The sequence below is a fragment of the Macaca nemestrina genome, chromosome 5 (assembly GCF_043159975.1).
Source record: "Macaca nemestrina isolate mMacNem1 chromosome 5, mMacNem.hap1, whole genome shotgun sequence".
Classification (NCBI taxonomy): Eukaryota; Metazoa; Chordata; class Mammalia; order Primates; family Cercopithecidae; genus Macaca; species Macaca nemestrina.
In genome coordinates this window covers 96,131,865-96,157,700 of record NC_092129.1, presented here as the reverse complement: position 1 = coordinate 96,157,700, position 25,836 = coordinate 96,131,865, and the positions used below count along the sequence as shown (strand labels likewise).

At 40.7% G+C, this 25,836-nt stretch overlaps 1 protein-coding gene across 10 annotated transcripts in view; it reads right to left on the bottom strand.

Annotated features, from left to right (window-relative positions):
• The window catches only part of LOC105496587 (BTB domain and CNC homolog 2), a 368,815-nt gene that overhangs the window by 286,804 nt on the left and 56,175 nt on the right, over positions 1 to 25,836 (bottom strand). The window contains exon 1 of one of the 10 annotated variants that reach the window (XM_071096713.1): positions 4,005 to 25,001. The exons of 8 other annotated variants lie outside the window; for them this stretch is intronic. In XM_071096713.1, coding sequence (XP_070952814.1) covers positions 4,005 to 4,011 — 7 coding nt within the window. In that variant the 5' untranslated portion in view covers positions 4,012 to 25,001. One more of the 10 variants, XM_071096718.1, reaches the window with a different exon arrangement.

Sequence of the window (25,836 nt, the reverse complement as noted above, 5' to 3'; positions counted from 1 at the left end):
GACCCCAAGGAAACAGGTCACCTTCCTTCCCAAGGCTGCATTTTCCACACCCAACTAAGTCTGCCCTCAGTTCTGTGGAATCTGCCTTCCATTAACTTTTCCATGATTTAGAACTGGATGACTGTACACTGATGTTTTAGTAGAATGAGAGAAGTAGTAGAAAGACGGCAAGAAATGCAACAAGGGCACAACCACCTTACCACATCAGGGATGTCTGCAGGGAGTCACTGTGTTCTCCGACAGCAAGCAGCCAAGAGAACAGCCACAGAAAGCGGCTCCAGCAGCTGACCCTGGGGTCTCCTCTGATCTCATTACAGCAGTTGACACTAGTCCTCACAAAACAAACAGAGGAAATTTATGCCTGCCTTAGCTGTGGAAAGCTCCACATTCCTTATTAACGAGAGTTTCAGCTTCTGAGACCACAGCCGCCGGGATGGGGAGGAGGTCGGCTGTGCTCCCAAGAAAGAACTGTGGCTGCTGCCTTGCCCTCTTTCTGGGGCTGGATATACAGGCGGTAAGCCTGGGGCCTGGGCTCTGTGCTCGGGTGACTAGGGGGAAGTTCCCTTTCTGCTAATGTCAACTTTCCTTGGCTCAGACGGTGGAGTCATTTCCTGTTAAACAGCACTGGGAAACTCACTACAAGGGAGTCTTGAGGGGATCCACCTGCTAAGGTCGGAATTCCAAGAGAGAGGTTGTTCTGCATAACCATACTCAAAAGTACTCTTGCCTGCACCTTCAAAAACTCTACTTAACTTGGAATTCTGACTTAAAACATTATTTCATATCTGTTAATTCAATCTTAGAAGTAACTGAGCAGTCAGTTCATGATGTAAAGAGTGAGCTTCTAAACCAGAGTAAGAAAGAGGAGAAGTTCTGAACCAGAGTGGTTTTGCCTCCCAGGGGACATCTGGAAATGCTGTAGACATTTTTGGTTGTCATGACCTGGGGGAGGGTGCTACTGGCATCTAGTGGGTGAGACCAATGATGCTACTGAAGATCCTACCATGTACAGGACAGACACCATAATCAAGAATTATCTGGTCCAAAACGTCAATAGTGCTGAGATTGGGAAACCCTGACGGGGAGGGAACATTCAGGGATATAGGCAGACTTAAAGTCATGCCAACTCATAATCACATGATAATAATGTGGTATCATGCAACTTGGGGTCCCCAAAATGTAAACAATTAACAACCATAAAAATATACCAGTTCTCTCCTTGAGCAAAGTAAAAGCTGTACCTTACACAGAGTAAGATCATCAGAGTTGCCTGGGAAGAAGTGGAACAGATTCAATGTTGGACTGTGTTATCATCAACATCACCAGTGCCTTGTTTACTCCAGGTCAAGGTGTGATCTGAGTGCCAACTATCAAAATTCAGTGGTAGCTATTAACAGAAGGAGTTTACATGTGAAGTTCTATGGTCACTAAAACTGTCTAAATAACCTAAGTATATATAGGTCTGGAAAAAGTTGCAAAATGTTTCAACTTTTAAAATACCAACAAAATATGAGGAACCATGTTGATGTTGACCTACATTCTAGGGTGGCTAAAAGAAACAGCTGCACAATAGGGTTCTAAATAAATGCAGAATTGCAGAAATGCATCATAATGAAAATAATCAAGGTGACTATTTTGAAATGCTCCCCATTTCTGTTTTTCTTGCTGTTTTCAAATATTCCCTCTCATCCACATGGCATATTTTCATTACATTTGTTGTAAGAATGTACATTTAGATGACCTACTCATTATTCTTTTATGCATTCTTTTTTTTTTTTTTTTTTTTTTTTTGAGACGGAGTCTCGCTCTGTCGCCCAGGCTGGAGTGCAGTGGCGCAATCTCGGCTCACTGCAAGCTCCGCCTCCCGGGTTCACGCCATTCTCCTGCCTCAGCCTCCCGAGTAGCTGGGACTACAGGCGCCCACAACCGCGCCCGGCTAATTTTTTGTATTTTTAGTAGAGACGGGGTTTCACCGTGGTCTCGATCTCCTGACCTTGTGATCCGCCCGCCTCGGCCTCCCAAAGTGCTGGGATTACAGGCGTGAGCCACCGCGCCCGGCCTCTTTTATGCATTCTTTTACTCCAGCCAAAAAGGAAAAAAAAAAAAATCCCCATCCAAACAAAGCTAATGCATGGAAACAAATTTGAAGGAAAAAAAGAATTTCATGAATGAGCGGGAGACAATTTTTTAATGGAATGTTTTAAAGGCTTGTGGTATAAACAAGTAAACAAAATTGATTCACTAACATTAATACTGTTTGCCATGATGTAAGAGTTGGTCTTTTTTTAAAATGCCCCAGAAGCCAAAGGAAAATAAATAATGTGGTAGGGAAAAATAATACCTTACTTGGCATTTTGAAGTCATTGCTCAATCCTTCTTGAGCAAGAAAACCATAGTAATGACTTTGTTTTACCTACCGCAATTATGGTACACCTCGCAGCAATCCTCCACAATATTTTCCTCCCTCTGTTCAAGTTCTGCTAAATAATCTCTGGAAACCATTAACCAAGAGCACGGTTCCAATTTTCCTGTTCTCCCTCCCCTGCTGCCTCAGTGTCATGCTGGCGTCAGGACAAAGCAAACTTGTATGACATCACAGAGCAAACTCATTTTCTGTAAACCAGCCCCTTGGTAGTTTACCGCTACTGGAACCCAACGCTGTCAACAGTGTGGTCTTTGTTTGGTGGGTGTTGTTCTAAAAATTTTTTTAAAAAGTTTCCCAACACCTCCTTCTTCTTTTAAACAGAGGCAAGCTGCTGGAGGCGCCGTCCTCGCCTGGCCCGCCCCACTCTGTAAACTAGACATTACCTTATACACAAATGACTCTAGGCATTCCTCAGTCTAGCTGCCTCACTGCAAAATTCCTATGCTCCTCAGCAGCAGGGCAGCACGCATTCCCCTGGCTTCCCCTCTTTCCTCTTCCCCCACCCTCCTCTTTTTCTTTTCTTTCTTTTCTTTCTTTTTTTTTTTTTTAATTTCCACTGCCTCACTGTGTTTTTGTGTAAATGATCTCACATGACTCAACAAATCCATCTGCCTGAAGCAGGCCAAGTCTGGAGCCCTCCCAGGAGGGAGGAGAAGAATTGCTTTGTGGAAAGGACCTGGAGCTCTGCCCTTTCTCTGGCTCGAATTACCCGCCTGTCAGGCCTGACGGATTTGGCTAAAAATAAAAGGAAGCGGGCCGTGAAAAGCAGATGAATGGGCTCAGCAGTTCCTTAGATAACACAGGCCTGCTGTTGCCCAAAGCTCCCCAAACAGAAACTTCAAATGCAGGGCCTCTGAGTGCAGTGATGTGGCTTCCAGGTGAACCGGGCCTGTCAAATCCACTGGAGTTGGAGGACATGGCCTGGGCTGTGAATTTCAGTTTCCCTTCCGCGCGCGCGCGTGTGTGTGTGTGTGTGTGTGTGTGTCACACGGAGAGTGAAAGCGCACGCGAGAGAGACTGAGAGAGTGAGAGAACCAGTCTAGTATTAAAAGGTTCTCAGAAAACAGTAGACTTCAGTGGAGTGAAGACTTGTAAAAAAAGAAAAAAATTTGTTGTTTCCACTACAAAATTATCCTTCTCCCCACCTCCAACACCAGACATTTTCAGCCTCTCTATGATGTCACTTCTCTGTTTAGAGCCAGCAAAGAGCTAAAAGTCCTTCTTGTAAGTGTATGCCCAGTGCCCGCAGTGGGTATTAAGCACTTAGGTTGGCAATGTAATGACACACTGTAACAATCTGTAATATGAAGCAGTCAGCAAAGCCCTGGCTCTGAAAGCTATTTCTCCCGACCATTAACCATATGTTTGGCTCCTCAGATAGCCAAGCGGGTGTTCCAGCTTACCATCTGGTTTCTATCCACACAAGCAACTGCAAAGCACAGGCTATGTCCCTCTGGAGCTGTGTGTTTCTTTTTCTTTCTCTTTTCCGCTCTTCCCTTCCTCTTTCCTCCTCCCAGCTCCTTTGGTTCCCTCTGCTAAAGAATTCTCTGCCATTCATCACGTGCAAAGAAAACTTTACCTGACATGGCAGCGGCAGAGCCATTAAGAATGCACAGCTGTATTGTAAACACGCCAGAGGGCCATTTACCATCCGCGGAATCTGTACAAGTCAGGCTCTACCCCTTCCTCATCTCCTACTGAGTGCTGACACTCGATCCAGCATGTTAAAAATAGGTACATTCTTGAGAGATCCAGGGTTGCTGTGGTGCCCTTCATACTCACTTCATATTCTGGGAGTGGGGCTTTAAAACACACACACACACACACACACACACACACACACGCTCCTGAAGTTTGCCTCTGCATTCAATCTGCCTGACGTCAGTCTCACACAGGATGACACACCACCACTGCAAATAACCAACTTAACTACAGGTTTCTATTCTTTTTTCTGCCCTAAGGATTTGATCCCAAGTGTGTATTTTTCTGAGTTTTTTTTTCCCCCGAAACAGTCCACACTGAAAGAGATGACACTTTAGAAGAATAAGAACATGCAGCCGTGTGTAACAAATTGACAACCTGCAAAACTTATGCTTATTTACATCTGCACTTTTTAATAGTACACAGCAATGAAATGGAACCTGGTATCAGAATTTATAGAATTTTTTCACAATGTTTTCAAAGTATTTACCCCAGAGTTTCTCCTCTACAGCATTTAAGGTACTTTATAACTCTATACATTTTTAAATGTATGAAGGAAGATGTATTTGATATATAGAAATTAGGTCATTTTTCTTCCTGTCCCCCTCAGAATAAGGTCTGCATTATCAGCCCATTTTACTGAATTAGGAAATTAAAGTTAATTATTTCCCATACACTGAAAAAATAAGGGCTGGTTTCTAACATACCAAGAAAAAAGAAAGAATATCATTAAAAAGTGATTAACCAGAATGTCAGATTTTATCAATGTGGCAGAGCTACAGAGGATTTGTCAGGGGAGGACTGTTTATTCAGGCTAACAAGGGTGCCAGGAAGGCCACTACCTGTGTAAACTTCTTAAACCCACTGCCCTTGTCAGTCCTCATTTCCATGATCTGAAATAGGTGTTGTGTTAGCTATTTCTATCAATAAGGGACATCAAAATTCTGCTGCATGTAGATTTTTAGAGAGTGACAGAAAAGGGAATTTTTAATTTCAGAAGCCTTAGGAAAATTGTTCACAGACGATGGCATCTATTAAATGCTGTTTGAGGTCTCAAAACCATAATACAAACTTTAAAGTGCATTAGCTTTACTCCCAGAAAAACAATGACAATATAGTTAATAAAAAGAAAGAAAAATTAGCAATTTAAAACTTCAGGATTTTCACAGTTAACTACCTGGTTTTCTAAGCACTGCAGAATCATTTTATTACAGATATTTGTGCTTTTCATAAACACTGGTGCCTGGGCCCTTTTCCTCCAGCTCAATTATACAAGGATCCCTGAGTGGGGAGGCCTGGACATCAGTATTTTTGAAAAGTTTTCCAATTTTGTGCAACTAAAGTTGAGAAGTCTTGCCTTATGTGAACTAACATGACAGTAGAAACCATCTCATCAAAACCAAAATGAAACCCTTGGTATAGAAATGTAAATGAAATTTAGGAATAGAACAGTGGCTTTCCAAACTTGTTTTGAGTGAAATCTTCAAACAAAATCTTATATGAAATCCCTATAAGCGAGATAGGTAAAAAGCAGTAATTTATACTGCCCTTTTATCCTTTTAGTCTGTACAATATTCATGGATTTTGTAAGTTCAAAGTTATAATTTTTAAATCATAACCCAGCCAGTAAGAAAAATAAAGCCATTTTATTGTAACACAAAACCTGAAATTGAGGTTAAGGCTGAAAGGTCCAGTTCTATACACCTCAGCATCTAATTTTTTCCATGGCCAATGGTTAAGATGATCAAGGTCTGATGTATATAAAAATAGCAGTGTGTGTAGCAGGATGAAAATTAGTTCATAAGTTAATGTAATAAACATCCATTAAGTGCTTACTATACACGAGGTACTGCCCTGCGGTCATCAGAGAAATAAGTTGCAGCCTCTCCCTTGAGGAGTCTACTTAAGAAGACACCTAATGGCAGAACAGCAAGACAAGCGCAATAATGGAGGTGCTGAGAGACACTACATGGGAGGGAGTGGCTAATTCTGCTTGAGGAAATAGGGCATAATGTCACCAGCAAGGGACAATTAAGTCAGGTCCTAAAAGTGTGAGCAGGATTTTTGACACCTAAAAAAGGAGGGACACTTCAGAAAGAAGAAACTGAGTGTGAAAAAAATTAAAACCCGGAAGTATAAACAGGGTTGGTAAGTCTGGGGGTTATGAGAAATTCTGCAAGGGACAGGAAGGTCTGGGAGATAAGGCCAAAGAGGTAACTGAGTCCAGGTTATAAGAAACTCTAAATGTCATGATATAGCTTAGACCAGTGCTGGCCAACAAAAACACAAGGTGAACTAAACCTGTAATTTAAAACTTTTTAAATAACCACATTAAACAAGTAAAAAGAAAAAGGAGAAATTTACTTAATATTATTGGAAAAAGTATTATTTTAACATGTTATCAATATAAAAAGAATTAATGAGCTATTTTACATTTTGTTCATACTAAGTCTTTGAAACAGGGTGTGGATTTTACACTTAACGGCACATCTCAATTTGGACAAGTCACATTTTAAGAGCTCAATAGCCACCTGTGGCTAGTGACTATTATACTGGAAAGCACAGGTTTAGCCCTTATTCTGCAGGCAGTGCAGACCGAAGGATATGCTTGGCTTTATTTCATGAGAAAATGGCAACAATGTGGAGAAGCAGAAACATTGGGTCTGAGAGAGGGCTTCTGAGGTGCCTTCCACAGTCCATGCAAGGGACACAGAGAACAAGGCTCAGACAAGGGCAGTGGCAATAGGATGGCATGGAAGAGTCAGAGTCAGAAAATACTTGTAAAAGGAATTCAGAAAACTTTAGAAGACTGTATGTGAGGGATCAAGTGAAGGACTCACAGAACCATTAAATTTTTTTTCATGCTGAAATTTGTGCTTAGAATGAAAGATCACTGATTGTGTATTTAATAAGAAGTTTCATTGTTCCTTTCAAGCTTGCTTCCTTCTGTAGTAGAATGCAATGTCACTTATGTAGGATATAGTAAATTCCTCTTCAAAGAACCAATATGTCAGTATGTTCAGCTCCTCTGTTCTTTGTTCTCCATTTTAAAGTTTAAAACTTCCTCATTCTTTATGTCTCCTTGCCCCTAGTTTCAGTAAACAACCCCCTCCTGGCCTCCATCATCTGCTCTGTCCTTAGTCATCCTTAGTCACCTGCTCTGTCCTTAGTCACCTGCACTGTCCTTAGTCATCCTTTGTCACCTGCTCTGTAACAGTCCTTCCTGCCGAAACTATTCAACCTGCCACTCCAGCATGCACCCCTGATCTCTTTAAAATAGCCAACCAGAATTAGCTTAGACTGTGCTGTCCAACTCTAGCCAATAGGAGAAAGACAGAGCAGTAGGGACTAGCTGCGTTAAGGATAAGACCCCCTTCCCCTTCCTTGTCCGGTGTCCTCTCGCCATTGCTCCATCCATGAGAAGCACCCTTCTATAGAAGTAAATCGCCTTGCTGAGAAAACTTTTGCCTGGGTGCTAATTTTCACTTGGTGGCACCGAGCATTTACTTCCAACACTTAATAAACATGTGCTGAGTACCCACCACATGTTAGGCAATGCTGGGCACTGGGGAAGCAAAGCCACAACGCAATTCTTACTTTCAAAGAGCTCAAATATAGTGTAGGAGACAAAACAAATTACCACAGAGCATTAAGTACATTAATAAACAGATATGCAAAGAGGCCTACAAAATGTTCCATAAAGTATAACTTAGAATTGTTTCATATAATGTATTCAATGACACTTGTGAGATGGAGTGGGGTTTTCAGATAGTAAGGCCTGTATCAGCTGACTTTTTTGAGAGAGGGTCTCACTGCAGTAGCCCAGGCTAGAGTGCAGTGGTGTGATCTTAGCTCACTGCAGCCTTGACCTCCTGGGCTCAGGTGATTATCTCACCTCAGCCTCCCAAGTAGCTGGGACTACAGGTGCACACCACCACACCCAGCTAATTTTTTGTATTTTTTTTTTTAGTAGAGATGGGGTTTTGCCATGTTGCCCAGGATGGTCTTGAACACCTGGACTCAAGCAATCCACTTGCCTCAGGCTCCCAAAATGCTGGGATTATAGGTATGAGCCACCAGGCTCAGCCTCAATTGATTTTTAAAAGTGATCCAGAATATGATTTACTTCTGTGTATTTAGTTGTACTGTATTAAGAAAATTCTGATACTCCTAGATAATACAGATAACACTATCTGAATCTCTGCTCTCAAAACTCAAATTTTCAGACAAATCTCTTGCTATTTGCTACTCTTACTACTTAATATCTGAAACTGAGAAACAAAACTGACATGACTATAAGAAGTTCAAATTCCTATGCACTGGAATTCACAATGGGAAATTTCAGCATCTCAGTTCTGGAAATGAGCAGATTTGAATTGTAAAGCATAGTTGTATTGGAAATTATAACAGTTCTTTAGCTTTTCATTTGATAATCTAATAATATGCCTCAACCTAATCTAAAAGCTTGGAGAAAATGCAGTAGTCAAGATTTTTTTATTTCAAATTTTAATCACTAATGATAATCTGACAACTATTTAAGGTAAAAGTCAGAGTATCCAAAATGTAGAGTGGGTAGACATGACAATCTAACAGAATATCCGTCACTAAGTGTTGTGTGTGGTGTTCACTTATTGTACAACTAGCCATTAATCTACACAGAAGCCTACATCCCACAGAGGCTCTGAACAGCTGCCTGGCATGTCATCAAGTGTGCTGAATATGTGTGACAAGAGGAATTTGCCTGTTCAATTTATGATCAGGCTGGAATATGAAAAATACTGGGATGGAACTTCCTAATCAATGATTCATTTATTTATAAGAAGTTCAAATATGTAAGCCAAAATAGTGGAAAACATTATTTCAAGGTTAACGTGGCAGTCCAATTCAATGTGCTGGTGGCCCGAATGTGTTAAAATTTGGTAACACATTTGTGTGCATTTTCTTTTATCACAGTTATAAAACATAGTTTAAAATATATTAAAATGAAATGCAAATCAAATGTTTGCAGAGCCTCTGAAGTATCTCCGGGGAACTTCTGCAGACCAGAGTTTGAAGATCACTGGCTTAGGGACTTTGAGGTTAAAATGTAAATGGAAGAACAACAATTTGGTGCACCTGCTATTTTAAGGATCATCAAGTTCATTCCCAAACTTCAGCCTAGGGCAGAAACCATTCCTCATTATCCTAAGAGCAGTGAAGCTGAGAAACACAACTGCAGAAAGTGTTTTAAGATTCTCTGGTGAGTTAGAATTTAAAAGGCTGGGACCAAAATTTGAAATACAGCATTCACTTCTCAATGTTGTTCATCCATTAATTCATTCAATAATTTATTGAGCACCTGCCACTAGGCACTGTTCTAGAGGCTTGAAATACATCATGAAAACAAACAAACAAGCAAACAAACAAACAAAAAAAAAAAAGAAAAAAAACCAAGGTTGGGCATGCTGGCTCACACCTGTAATCCCAGCATTTTTGGAGGCCAAGGCAGGTGGGTCACTTGAGACCAGGAGTTCAAGACCAGCTTGGTCAACATGGCAAAACCCAATCTCTACTAAAAATACAAAACATTAGCTGGGCATGGGGGTGCACACCTGTAGTCCCAGCTACTGGGGAGGCTGATGGGGGAGAATCACCCAAGCCTAGCCTCAAGAGTTCGAGGCTGCAGTGAGCTGTGATCATGCCACTGCACTCCAGCCTGGGCAATGGGAGTGATACCCTGTTTTTTTCTTTAAAAAAAAAAAAAACAGACAAAATTCCCTATCTTTGTGAATTTAGAGTTTAGTGGGGAGAGACAGACAATAATCACAAATAAGAAACTTGCTGTAAGGTAATAGGTGAAAGGTGCAATGAAAAAAATTGTGAGGCAAACACCACATGTTCCCACTTATAAGTGGGAGCTGAATATTGAGAACACAGGGACACAGGAAGGGGAACAACACACACTGGGGCCTGTCAGAGGGGGTTGGGGAGGGAGAGCATCAGGATAAATAGCTAATGCATGTGGGGCTTAATACCTAGGTGATAGACTGATAGGTGCAGCAAATCACCATGCCACACATTTACCTATGTAACAAACCTGCACATCCTGCACATGTATCCCGGAACTTAAAATAAATAAATAAAAATTGGAGTCAGGAATTGTAACTGTGGTGGAGGAGGAAGGCTGCAATTTTACACAGGAGAGTCAGGGTGGGCCTTATTGAGAGAAAGTAAAAGTGGATCAGAGAGCTGAAGGAGGGGAGAGGTAAACCAAGAGGCCATCAGTTCAAGCAGTGGTTCTCCAAGTAGGGTCCTAAGGCCACCAGCATTACCCTGAAACTTGTCACTAGCTCAGAAATGCCAGAGTGGCACCCAGCAGTCTGTTTTTCAAACTCTCCAGGTGATTCTGATGTACCCTAAAGTTTGAGAACCACTGCCCTAGAGAAAAGGCCCTAAAATAGGAGTGGGTCTAGGACGTTCTACAGAAACGGGTGAAACCAGGCATCTGGAGGTGACAACCAGGAGGATGGTGGTGGCCACAGTGTGAATAGCTTTATGATCACAGTAAGGCTTTGGCTCCAAGAGAAAAATGGGGAGCTACTTTTCTTCAGGAGCCACACAGCCTACATTTCAAAACATTTATGTTGGCTGTTTGGTTGAGTGGAAGCACTATATGACTTGCCTCAAAAGGAGACTCCCTGACTGTTCAACTCCATTTTGGGCAGTGGTATGCTGCTACATGTTTAAAAACAGGCTCTGAGGGTGAGAAGCACCAATTTGTAGTGTCTGTTGATTTCCATGGTGTAAACTCTCCCACCATGGCTGATTTCAAGCCGCCAGCATGACTCACTGAACATGGAGTTGTGAAGAGATGTGCATAAACGACTCATAATACTGACTCTAGTCCCAGCGTCACTGCTACCACTGAGAACATTTAAAAATAGGGGAGAATTTTGTGAATCTGATTGGAAATGTGAATGCTATTTTATAAGTCTATATAAATGCAATGACTTCTATTGCTCTATTACTGTTACTCAAATACAGAGCCCAAGTCCTTAGAATTTCTTTTTTTTTTTTAAGAGACAGGGTCTCACTCTGTCATCCAGGCTGGAGGACAATGGTGCGATCACAGCTCATTGCAGCCTCAAACTCCTGAAAAGTTAATACAACAATAATATATTAACTTCATTTAGAGAAAACCCCATTAATATTAAACTTCAGCTTCCTTTATTCAAAAACATGTATTTAACTTTAGTTGGGATTCCTCTGTTACTGAATTTCCCTTCTCTTACTATAATTAACATCTTGCACTCTGAAAAAGTATGCATTGACTAGGATTTGCCATGCATCGTATGTGAGGTTGCTGCTCCAAAGGCGCGCATAAATCCAAGAGAGGCCATCAAAGAATGTGCGTGAATTGCAAGAACAAAAGTGAATCTATCTGAAGATGAAGTGAAGTTTGAATAAGCCCTTCATCCATTTCATTTGCCATTAAGAAACTTTTCTTAGCCTAATGGAATGTCCCTATTTCTGTCAATGAGATTTCAGTTTGTGAACGTTTTTAAAATGCAGCATCTTCTGTCTGCAAAAAGACATGCTATGAACTCCTAACATACAGAAAGTGTTTAAACTACCAGGAGTCTGCTCCACGCATTCTCCCATCTGCACGATCCCTCGGCAGTGTACCACCCACACTCAGACCCCGGGCAGCCAGATCAGCAAATGTGCACAAGCCTGCACTCCTGTCAAACAATGGGGTCTTTCAGGCCTTACAATCTTGTGAAGAAACAGGCTGAAACGTCATGGGAAAAATTAGGAAATATCAGAGGAAAACAGCTCACAAAATGAGGGGTGGAACCACTTGCTCACATGTTCTAATTCCTGAACAAAGAGAAACAACAGTGACTGCCCCCTGCCTACTCTGACCCCTCCATTTCAAAAGAGAGGCGTCCTAACCCCTTTTTCTTTTCTTGGGGATTACAGCAGCAAGATGTAGACAAGACAGAATTAGAAATTTTTAAACCTAAAGAAGCAGAGTTAATTTCAAAAGCTTTACCCTCAAGAGAAGCATAACCAACCCATCTAACCAGCCTTGTTTGGTGATCTGAAATACCAACAAAATTACAGACTAGAAATCAACTAGACTCAACAACCACACAAAGGAAAACAGAAACTCCTGATAATATCTTTTTCTCTTTAAAAAAACAAAAAACAAAAAACAAAAAAAACTCTTCCAAAGTATTCTTGCTATCAAATCTCACGCAATAGCTAGCTCTATCCACCTCAGCAATCCTTCCTCATTATCTGCTATACCCAGTTTTATACTTTTCATACCAGCCTAGCTAGCTGGCCTAGTGGCCTGCAATACTCCATTTGCCATTCCCAGCCTTTATCAAGAATTGTTCCACTTGTAAATTACCTGTCTCTTTTTATCCACAAAATAACATCTCTCTCCATTTAAAAATCTATTTAAGACTTACTGCAAAAATGATTTCTAGATTAATCCAGTACATTTGCAAACTTGCCAACAAATTTACACTTCTGCTTTAATATACTTTTATAATACATCTATATTTTCCAGTTGATTATGTTAATCTGACTTTACTAAAATCTCTGAGGATAAAGTCTGAGTCAATTCTTCTTTACATAATCTCCAACTTTCCACCATATCACTATCTATCTGTGGGACGTTATCAGCTGTTAAACACTACAGACATGTCAGCTGCTGTCTCCCAACAGTGAGTCTGATGGTCAGCCATTTTGGGAAAAGAACCATAGGTGGGTTATTATTACAAGGCATTACATGGAAGAGGTGTTTATTTTGCTCTTGGAAGAAAAAAAGCAACATGTATTAAAATCATAAAAACATTTTTAGGCAGGGCGTGGTGGCTCACGCCTGTAATCCCAGCACTTTTTGGGAGGTCAATGCAGGCGATTGCTTGAAACCAGGAGTTCGAGACCAACCTGGGCAACACAGTGAAAAGAAACTTTGTCTCTACTAAAATTACAAAAATTAGCTGGGCTTGGTGGCACACACCTGTAACCCCAGCTATTCTGGAGGCTGAGGTGGAGAACTGCTTAAACCCAGGAGGTGGTGGGGGCAGTGAGCCGAGACGGCACCACTGCACTCCAGCCTGGGTGGCAGCAAGACCCTGTCTCAAAAAAAAAAAAAAGTTTTGAAAGGTAAAATAACACAAAAAATATGCTATAGTGGAAATAAGAGAGTCAAATGAGACCGAGAACTTTACAAAGGGATCTTACAGACATGTTGCCAATATCACTGCATGAGCCTAAGCATAAGAACAACCTCTGGGGAGAAACCATCATTTGACAGTAAGGTACAATTCCAAGTCAGGTAGTGAAATGGGTGGAATTAAACGCATATTATTCCTGCCAGCTGAAATGCAAGGACACTGTCAGAGAGTTAAAAAGTGAGTTCTATCCATGAGGTGATTCCACAGTCTTCTCAAGTCAACACATCTGGGAACTCACAGACCAAGTTCTTAAACCACTGTTCAAACTGTGAAGCACATCGGAATCACCTGGAGAGCTTTACAAACTCCCATAGTCGAGGTCATATCCCACACTAATAAAATCAGAGACCGGGCAGTGGCTCACGCCTGTAATCCCAACACTTGGGGAGGTCAAGGTGGGCGGATTACCTGAGGTCAGGAGTACAAGACCAGCCTGGCCAACATGGTGAAACCCCGTCTTTACTAAAATTACGAAAAATTAGCCGGGTGCAGTGGTGCACGCCTGTAATCCTAGCTACTCTGGAGGCTGAGGCCAGAGAATTGCTTGAACTTGGGAGGCGGAGGTTGCGGTGAGCAGAGATCATGCCACTGCACTCCAGCCTGGGCTACAAAGAGAGACTTCGTCTCAAATAAAAAAAGAAAAAAAAAAATGTCTGGAGTGGAAGCCAGGCATCTGTAGCTCTTAAAGATCCCCAGGAGATTCTAATGTGCATCAAAGTTTTAGAACCACTGTCCTAGACTCTGTCAGTACAAGATTTTGCTCAATGAGGAAAGAGCACAATAACTTACATTTAAGTTGGTGACAGGTAAAAGCAAAGGTTACCTCTGAAACTTTTAAGTAGGAAATCACTAGTTTGGCTGCAACAAGAAGTTTGTGCTCTGATTCTCATAATTGGTGTAGCCTACAGTCTTTAAATGGCCCTAAATTAACTTGTGGCTTTGGGATGTAGACTAGGAGAGAGAAAGTAGGCATGGTGGTAGATATGAGCCCAGATAACAACAACTGAATTGTTGCCCATTGTGCCATCAAGATATTCAACTTGAGAGCCTACAGCCTGGATGCAAGTCCTAGGTCAGTCATCTGCTGGCTGTAGGGCTACAAGCAACTCTCCAACAACATAACCCTGGTATTCCATCTGAGGCAGTGGTTCCCAGCCCTGGCTGCATATTAGCAAACCTGGGTCTGGGACACAATCCCCGAGATTCTGACGGATCCAGAATGGGGCCCCAAGATTCTTGTATTTCTAAAGTTCCCCATGTGTGGTTATGTTATATGAGTGAGGAGAACCACAGGCAGAGAGAGTGCTGAGGCCATACTATGTGGGTTCAAATCCCTGCTCCACTAGTTAGCTATGGCTCAGTTTCCTTATTTGTAAAAACGGAGATAACTGATAACACCTCCTTTGTTGTGAGGCTTCACTGGCTGATCCATTTATTGACCTCAGCGGATTATTGTACGGATTTGGCATAACACCTGGTACACAGCAAATGCTCAATTTTAATCACATGCATCATACCTATACATGTGTACATGTGAATATGTCCTAAGGATTAAACAGTTTGATGTATATAAAGGGCTTAGCACTGTCTCCATATAGAAAATACTCAATAAATATAAGCTGAGCTGATGCTGACAGTACTGGTAGTACGACAACTTACTGCAACTGACTGTCTTCTGTCTGGAATTTCATCCTTTCCTCACTGCATGGCAGCCTTTGCTTCAGAAAACCACAACTTTAAAAGGTACGGGGATAGGAAGAAATCCTTTTTCTCTTTCTTTTAATTATTAAGAGGTCCCACTAACCATGAACGGTACTTCTACTGCAAAGTTATGATGGGAATGTGGGCTTAATGGCAAAGAAAAGCTATGTGGAGACCAGGCTCTGCCCCCACATGATGATAAATAGCAGAACTTGACAGCCAGAGGAAACTCAGCCCCCTCATTTCCTAGGGGAACCCAGAGTTGAAATGTGTTTTGCTCAAGATCACAGTGTGAGTGGCAGAACTGGGATCAGACTTAGGAACAGAGCTCTTTAGTTTCCAGGTTGCTTCCATTGATCATCCCTGGTGAGAAGCATGCCTGAGAGGTGCATTATCATGTGGAAGATGCTGTCCTTGTGGTCAAGGCCAATGTGGGGGATGAGGAATGTGGTACCCTGTTTCCCAATTGCCTCCTTCCTCTCTCTGCCGAATTCCCTTCCCTGGTCCAAATTCCACACCCTGCAGGCCATTTCCAACTGAAAGGGAGGACACAGGGCACTAGAAAGCAGCTGTGGTTTGTTTGTAGCCAAACTGTTTTCTTAGGGATGTTCAGTTCCAATTTTATAACAGAAGACAATTATAAAAAGGGTTTAATTTCCCAAATTTTCATTACATATAACTGTTCAGGGATAGGCATATATAAATGGATATGTGCATACTTTTAATCTATCTACCAAGGACAGGAAATCCTGTCTTTCAGTTGCTAAGTCTCAGACTATTCCATCTGAGTATTTTTGCTGACAAATGTGACCTTGCCTAGGTTCTGCAGGAATTTAAATATTCCCTCAATGTCATTTCTATTTGACCTTAGCAACATGACCAAACTGCAAATTCAAATGCCACTGAGTAAAGGTACAACATTCACATTCTGTTACCAAACCATTCTCCAATTCCAACCCAGTGACCCTGGGCCAGAGCCTAATCCAAAAGATCACAAAGCAACATCCTGATGAGTTGTCATGGCAACCCCTAGATGTTAGATATTTCATGTCATCCCTGGGCTGCAAATTCTCATTTTTAGTCTACTCATATCCTACTATTTCATGTATAACAACCCACCAAAATGCAATTTGAAATGTCAGCTGCCAAACATAATAAGAGATGCCACTTGCTATTACAGCCAATAATAAAAGATTTCCAGTTGTTTGTTTCAAAGACACAGCAAATCACTGGGTATTCTAAGTCCACTGGGCTGATCCTCAAAGTGAGGCTATTTAGCCAGACTTCCTTCTTTTTTATTTAATTAGTCAATATTTAAGAGAGCCTTGGAGATAAAAAGAATTCTAATGAAACCTAGGCATTATTATTTTCCAAACAGGAGGAAATGTACTGATCTTCAAACTTTCAATAGACACAATATATTGGGTCCAGAGAGACAGAGAGGGAAAGCCCGGTTATCTAAACCTTTTAAGGACACAATTATACAAGAGTGCCTTGCAAGGTTTTCAACTCTTTATAACTGGAAAAGAGGAAAATACTTATTACTGAAAACCAGATAATCAAAACACCTTGTTTTAATCAGCAGTTTCTACCCTTTTCACATTCTGTATCAATTCACAACGACTGACCTTTGTCTTAGGTATAATGGGGTCAAAACCTACCACCTCTGCAGGTGTTTCTCCCTTACCTGCCTTAATCTGTGGCCCAGGTCGAGCACACCTGTGGGCAGGCTCAACCCAAGATAGCCAGGAGGTCTATTATGAGTAGACTGATGTAGAAAGATCTCTCTTGAAATTCCCTTTAGCTGACAAAGCATTAAAATCACCTCTGCAAATAGCTGGAATTGTGTATTTATTTTTATTTTCCCTGTTTAAAATTTAGCAGAAATGATAATAAGAAATGTCCAGTAGATGAACAACAGGCCCAGAAGGAAAGATAAATGAAGACCGAGATAATACACAAACCAGATTATCAATCTTGAAATAATCCAGAAGTACACATATGATAGATCTACTCTGTGAGTTTTTCTAGTCCTAAACACAAATGGAATATAAAGAGGTGTGCAGTAGGGCTGCATGTCAACCACTTTAAACTAACGCTAGCCAATACCTGTGGAGAGCTGCAAACTATTTTTCTGCTAGAATTTTAAGAGAACTTTTAAGTTTTGAAAATTGATTCCCATGACACTTCTCTTTCCATCTTCGTAATAGCTGCCAAAAAGTTCAAAACCACATTTATGGCCTGTCTCTAGCAAGTCCTTAAATGGTCTTCTTGACATCTTTTATTAATTCCTAGCCTCATTTTCTCACTTTTTTGTTGTCTGCTTTACTGGGGAGTATCTCTGGAGCCAAATTAAATTTTTTTACAATAATGCGGGGGTATTATTCAATAGATAGCCTTCATTAAGCCTCAAATATTTATGGGGGCTTCTCTTCCAGACCATCTCTCTTTGATCCACGACGCAGGAGATTTCATGCTTCAACAAGAATTTGTTTCAGTTCACAGAGAAGCTGAAACAACATCAATTTCTCATACTTGTTTTAATCACATTTTGGATTGATAAGCTAAAATAGAGAAGAGTGCTATGCTAGGAAGCTGGGATCATGATGAGGTGAGAAGCCACCTTTTTTTTATTTGGGAGCTTGCACTCATGACTTTGGCCAGGCCCCAGAAGACACATAAGCTCCCTGTGATATTTATTGGACTATCACCCAATCCTTTCTTCTACGTGAGAATATCACTTTGGCAGATCTACACCAAAGCCTTCTCTGGGTATAAGTCTTCAGCCTGCCTTGGATGGATCTTGTCTGCTTCCGTCTGCCTGTGCACACAGGCTGCCAGCCCCACTCCACCCTGCAGTAAAACCTACTTGACTATGTATAGTGCTGGCTTGGAATGACATAGATTTAGGTTCAAGTTTTATGTCCTTTAATGGCTATATGACCCTGGACAAGGTATTAAACTCTATGAGTCTCAGGTACCTCGCCTGACAACTGGGAATAGCAAAGAGTCCCTTTTGGGGTTTATGTGAGGGTTACATTAATGCTCATAGGGTCCTTAACAAAATGCCTGGCACACCAATGTCAATGCTCAATAAATATCAGTGATTGGTATTACAATTATGTTATTATAATTCTTTAAAGAACTACTGGTGGCCAGTGTAAAACCTATGGTCTTTATCTCTCCTGACCCCATCCACGGGCAGGCTCATGTGACAATTTTCCCAGGATCATTTCAATTTTCTGTGATCAGAGAGAATGCCAGCCACAGCCCTATGGACCAGGGACAAGACAGCACACCTGGGCAGAAAGAAAGAAGACCACCAGCCTTGGGACAGAATTATCCCTCACTTCACCCACACTGTCTGCATGTTCAGAGACTGAGTGCTTATAGAACCAGACTCAGGGTTTTCCTGTTAGTCTGAAGAGCCCTTCGTCTCTTCTGGGCTTTCACTGGCAGAGGAACAGGATGAGAACACTCCCAGCCCCTTATCACCACCCGCATCAGCAACCCTGAAGCCAGCACTGGGGTCTTCGGGGTTGTGCGGATTGGGGAGCCGATGATGTAGTTAAGTTTCCTGGAAATACAGGCAGCAATTTCCTGTGGCTTCCTCTGTTTTTGATGTAGAGATGAGCACAGGTAAAAACTAAACACATCAAGGATCAGCGCTTCAGTCAGTGGTGCAAGTGCGGAAAAATACTGTCATTTCCTCACAAACAGATTCAGAAGCGCAAAGTATAAGCCACCTTCCAGAGAGCATGCTCCCCAGCAAGGACCTGTACAGTAGGGCTGTGAGGTGACAGTGAATAGATGGGCATTTCCATGAACTTACTTGCTTACCCAAGTGATCAAGAATCAAAATTTCCACGAAGGTCAATGTTTTGCATAAACCTTAACCTGAAAAAGCTCTGGTCTGCTCACAGAGCTTCAGTCAAGACTTCTCCAGAATTTGCGGCCAGGTCAGAAAAAAAGGCCACTTTCAGAAGTGGAAAGCACTACAAATTTTAGTTAAAATTTTAGATGAACTAAACTGTTTATGTAACTATCCTAAAAGATAGTTTAGAATTAAGTAAAACAATGTGCACTACATTTGGGAAACAGCCAGGTTCACGGAAGGTGGTCACAGTGTATCCTTAGAACCAGAATGGAATAAAGTAAATGATACATGTTATGGTTATGATAGCATAACCTGCTGACGAAAGAACAGCAGCAGCAGGATGTACAGTTTGCAAAGGGTCCATTCAAATCAGAGTGAACCCAGATGGTGCTGGAGGCAGCCTAGGGCCAAATCCCACCTTTGGCACTCACTAGCTGGGTGACCTTGGGCAAGTCATTTAAACTTCCACCTCTTCATGTGATTTTGTTTCTCCATCATTGGCTCCTCTTCCTTTGTGAAAAGTTCTCCCTCCCCACACCAACTGGGGCACCCATCATCATAGTCAGCAACCTGACCCAAAGATAGCTCAGGTATAGGACATGGTAAAATCTTTTTCGCTTTAGTCTGTTGCTTGCAACCAAAAAACCAAGACTTTTTTTTTTTTTGATTGCAAGCAAAAGAGATTTCACACCTAATTTGCAGAAGTTGCTAGGAGAATTAAACGAATTCACACAAAGCAAACCCAAGAAATGCTGGTTGCATTCATAGAAAGGAAGATCAGTGTGTGGTTAAAAGCAAAGGTATTGAGTAGAGCTGCATAGGTTCAAATTCCAGCACCCCTTAGAACAGAGATAAATCACTTAACATCTTTGCTCTCGGTTTCCCAGTCTATAAAAACAGAGCTAATAATAGTAATTACATCATAGGGTTGTGAAGATTAAGTCAAAGCAGACAAAGCATTTAGAACAGTGCCCAACACAGTAAACATTCAAGAATTAGCCAATGGGTGCTGACGAGTTGATGGGTGCAGCACAGCAACATGGCACAAGTATACATATGTAACAAACGTTATGCACATGTACCCTAGAACTTAAAGTATAATAATAAGAAAAAAAAATAAAAAAAGAATTAGCCATTATTATTAAAAAGGTAGAACTGTTTTGATGGCTGTTAAGGACTGTGTAGAAGTCAGTGTTCTATAGAGAAATGCCCTTCAACTAAAAAAGTCAGGGATTGTGGCACAAGCCTGTAGTCCCAGCTACCCGGGAGGTGGAGGCAAAGAGGATCCTTTGAGCTAAGGAGTTTGAGCCTGGGCAACACAGTGAGACCCTGTCTCCAAAAAACTTTTATTTATTTAAGAACGTTTTTAAACAGGAAAAGAAAACAATCATTCTTCTGGGTAATCCAGCTTGATGGACAATCCCTTGGAGACAATTAGAAAGGATGCATTTACTCATATTAGAATTTAGTAAGCTCTAATATTGGGCCTCCTGAATGAACTTACTTACCAGCAGGATGTGGCCTGAGCAAATGACCCATGTCAGTTGTGCTGCCTGGCCTTCCTCTTTTCATTGTCAAGGAATACATGAGCATATCAATTATGAATTAATCTCCCATAAATGTAACTATAAGTCAATTCTTGCAAGTCACATCTCTCTAAAAGAACTAATAAAACTGATTTTGGTCCTGTGGCTATTCACCAGGGCTATGTCCTTATGGGGACCACCCAGCAACCAACCAGCCTCACTCTTGTTGAAATCTGTTAATTGCAGCTCAAGTCTGTTTTACTAACTAAATGCAGTGTCTCCTTCATCTCTGCTTCCTGTGTGATATAAACACTAACTCATTCCTTCATTCATTTATTCACTCCTATAACCAACATTTATTGAGCACCACCTAGGTGCCATGTGCTGGGCTCGGTATTTGTTAAGCAAAAACAAGCAAGAAACAGTGCTCAAAATGCTTTTAAGAGTTTAGTCAGGAAGGTACGTCAATGAACGATTAGAAATGGTATGCTAGGCCAGAGACATACCTGAGCCAAGAGGGAGCTCAGGCCTGCAGGGTGGGACCCAGAAAGAGTTCACGCAATTAGCACAAAGCACTTGGGAAGCCAACAGCTTACACAGGGCACAGAAAGTAGACTGGAAAGATACATAGGTCTGAGACACTCTGGGATTTAGACGCCTTGCAAAGGAAGAGAAGTGTTCAGAAGATTTTAAGCAAAGTCATGCCATGATGTTTAGTTTTGCCTTTAGAAAGAACATTTGGTTGGCAGTATGGAAGGTGAACCAAGGGGCTGGCCACATGTGCAAAGCAGGAGGCAGGTAAAGAGTTTCCTGTGTTTGTCCAGAAGAGAAATGGTAAAGCCTGAACACAGAGCAATAGAGGAGGAAGCAAACAAGAGAGTCTGTGGGATTCCAGGAAATGAAACCACTGATTGCATGAAGCTACCCTACTTTAGCTCACTGTTCAGAAAACTGTGCCTCTCACTGTTCAGCTACTTCTCGAAAGAATTGAGACTACAAATTAAAATTGAAAACTACACACACTTATACTATGTCCATGATTCCACTGTGAAATTGTGCAAACCCATTCTCCAGGACTCAGGAGGGTCAGTGCTTTTATTTATTTATTTTTCTTGAGGCAGAGTCTCTGTCTGTCACCCAGGCTGGAGTGCAGTGGTGCGATCTCGGCTCACTGCACTCAAGTGAGTTCTGTGAGAACACTGGGTTCAAGTGACTCTCCTGCCTCAGCCTCCCGAGTAGCTGGGAACACAAGAGCCTGCCACCACACCCGGCTAATTTTTTGTATTTTTAGTAAAGATGGGGTTTCACCATGTTAGCCAGGATGGTCTCGATCTCCTCAACTCATGATCTGCCCGCCTCGGCCTCCCAAAATGCTGGGATTACAGGTGTGAACCACTGCGCCCGACTCAGTGCTCTCATTTGGGAAGTCTGAGAGAGCTTGAAAGTACAGAGGAAGGGCCCTTAAGTTAAATAGTTTTCCCTCCTCAACGAACAATTAAATGTTATTATGACCAACCATATCTAACAGGTTCAGAGACATCCTAGTCTGTCAACTTCGTAGACTAAAATGAAAGTCCCAGGTTGTCAGACCCAGTGTAGTTTTATTTCCTCAGTATCTATTTCCTGCCACTTTACTTTACAAAATGTTTTCCCTTTGAATGTAACCAGAAAAATTCCATGAACCCTGCCATAATGTTAATACTCACGGCGAGAGCACACTTATATCACTAGAATATCTGACCACATCTGTTTGTTTTGTGACATGACAGGCCTTGAGATTGGTGAAAAATTTACCAAAACAAACCAATAATTTACTTTCTCTTAAATGTAAAATGCAATGGAATCTCTTCTGTATTTCTGGAAACATTGTAGTCAGCTTTTCCGAATGAACCTGCTGGGAAACGTCAAGATCTCTGAATAAATAAGTTGTGACTTTCATTGTATTTGTAGCACACAACCTCTGACAAGGAAGAAAGGCCACAAAGGGGTGTTGATCAAATCCAGGTCAGAACTCCATCAAGGTGGACGGACACTCAAGGTCCTGGTGGATAACAAAGACAATGGTGGATGAGCAATAAAGAAATCGAACAAGGTCTCAAAGGAACAGCAAATGAATTTCAATTTTAAAAGGACATTGGTCATCCTAGAAATCAATGTGTGTGCAATCCAACAGTTCCATATATAAATACCAGAAAACATTACGAAGCAAGATTAATCTCTTGTTTTAGAAATTATTACTAACCTGGCTTTATTACTGGTTTAAACTAAATTTATAAAACAATAGGCTTGTCCCTGAGCCAAATATATTCATGTCTAAGAATGAAGTCATACTCTATATGAAGCTAAAGAGAATTTTGTAATAGTCTCATATCTCCATTAGGGGGAAAAATGTATCTGTTATCTCTATCGATTGATCGATCATCTATCTATGTTGGGAAAGCAAATTTAATGAACTCCCTGAAACTCTCAGAGAAAAATTATGGGAAGACACACACTGGCTAGACATATTTCAATAGTGGTTACCATGGAAACAAGTCATTAGATTTCATTTTTGGAATTGTGCCTTTTGATAAAATATTAAATTTCTTAGAGTATTTGCATATACAGATAGCACAACTGCTGATGTCCAATTGAATTATCTGCTGTAAGAATTATTTACACTACTTCTACTTTTAGATTACTATTATCTATAAAGAAAAAATCTCACTCCTAGTAAGAAGGAATTTATAAACTCTTCCTCTACCTTGCCATTGTTTCATACCGGGAAAAAGCTAAAGTGAGGGTAGTAAAGGCATAAAACAGGCTGGGGCACAAGACAGGAATCGAAGGAAACCAGCTTGGTCTTGCTTGAGAGAAACTCCTGATGGCTTTCCAACCACAGCTGCTAATGTTCTGCAGGCCAGCTAACTGAACAGCAACTCTGGTAATTTGTTTTTAATCAGACTAATTCTTCAATCTCATTTTCCTGTGACAGGATGGCTCTTTCTCACGGCGTAAGAAATGATGACGTGCTTCCTTCTTGGGGGAGTGAGCCGTGATACTGCCTTGTGTGGCGCTCATCCAGTGTCTCCTTGCATTTATATTTCATAACCTCCCTGCTGGGAGCCCGAGAACCTGAAGAGCACACCTCACTTCCTATCTTGAAAATTAAGAAAAAGTATACATTTTAACACAGAGTCAAAATTGCAAAGTTAAACAACCATTAACTCAAATACTGACTTTAAGTCAGAAGCAGCAGCAGGTTAGTTGCTGCACCAAATTTTTCTGACTGAAAGCCACTAGGGTGTTTGCCAATCAATGCTAAAATGATACTTGAATTAAAATCAATACACAACCCCATATGTACGTGGTGTTCCAGGAACAGCCTAAGAGTTGCTCGACCTAGGATCTAAGATGTCCATGAGCCACAAACCTGGTAATCTTTGAAATTAGGGTTGGCGGATTTAGTTTTCTGTCAGCTGGGAACGTCCTGGCATTAAACCAAGGACTTCAATCCCCTTAAAACAATGAATTCAGCAACAGTCTTGACTTCCCAGACATAAGAAGTAAATCACATTACCAGCTGAGAAGAGGCTATGAACTTTCTGTTTGAAGGTCAACTAGAAAACAAGCGAAAGATCAGCTGAAAATGTCATGGGTGAACCCGAGCCAGGTGCTGGCTCTAGAATTACAGTGAGGTCCCCACGAAACCTTAAAAGAACATAGCCACCCTGTAAGGTGTTATAGGGTTCTCTTTCATTTTAAAAATTATTTACATATGCATGTACATGCTTTAATAATCTCTGGCAATATGCACATATTTATGTATATAGCCATATATGACTAAGATATAAATCTTGTCTATATGACTAAGAGATGGACCTTATCTTTATATGACTAAGAGATTATGTTATCTCTGGAGGGATCAAAGGTCATGTTTGTTTTTCTGTTTTCCCCAAGCTCCGCACTGATATGCACAATCTCCATAGTAAGGAGGGGGGGAACACACACACACACACACACACACACACACACACACACGCTGACTATTTACATAGAAAATATATATTTGCTATTAAAAAATTAAAACCACATATGAGAATTAGTCAGACAGTGGGAAAAACGAATACATGAATCAACCCCAGAACCACCACTATTTCAGACTTGCCAAGTAAAGATACAAAAATTCATCTTATAGAAAAAGAAATCTGAGAACTACTTTTATATTGTTACAGAAAATACAAAAATAGATGTATTTTATTATTTGAATTGAACATTAAAAAAATTCACCTTACAAGTAGCAGGTATATCCTAATCTTTAAAAGTTCTATTTGTACTAGTCATCTACTAGGTCAAAAAAAGTTTAATACAAGACATTTGGAAGTAAATGAAAAAATACTGCATTTTTCCAACACTATCTTTTTATGAAATATTAAAAAGTTTAACACATGTTAATCCTTCTGAAAACTTATTTTGCCTCCTAAGAAATGCAAAATAGCTTACAAAGTAATTCTAACATCAGTGAAGAATGTTTTATATTTCAAGTAAACTGTCTAAAAAATTTTAACTTAAATGATATGAATTTTAATATAATCTATGTGAAAATAAATTTTTTAAATACCTTGAAAATACTTTGCTTTGGTCTAGGATTAAATTCATGACATATTTCATTAAATATCCTGTTATTGTCTGCTTTATATTAAGAAAACAATGGTAAGGAAAAATAATAGTTATCTCCCCAGCCCCACTATAATGGGAATTCTTCCTTACAAGAACTACAAAGCAAATAAGAGGAGATGTACTTCAAAATCTTAAATATTCATCACAAAATAAGGTGAATGGACTTTAAAAAATGATGACCCACGTAAAATCAACATTTAATCCTCAACATGTAGACTGTCTGCTTTGTGGCTTTCTTAGAGTGAACCTTAGCTTTACTCTCCTAGGGATCAAGTTCCTATATCTTGCATTACAAACATCTGCAGGCCACAAGACAGCAACCAAAGGTTAATACTGCCTCCAGCCATTATTAAGCAGCTAAATCTGCTAATGTCCATTAAATATGATACTAAATACAATATTATTTCCAAAGCCAATAGATATTACTTTTGAACCCTATCACTTTTCAATATGAGGCTAGAAATTAAGAGTTGACTTTTTAAAAGTATAGAAAAAATTAGCCGGGCGTGCTGGCACACACCTGTAGTCCCCAGCTACTCGGGAGGCTGCAGCAGGAGAATCGCTTGAACTCAGAAGGCAGAGGTTGCAGCGAGCCGAGACCACACCACTGCACTCCAGCCTGGGCGACAGAGCAAGACTCTTTGTCTCAAAAAAAAAAAAAAAAGTTGACTAAAATTATAGTTATATATGTATGTATAATAATAATGTGATAAT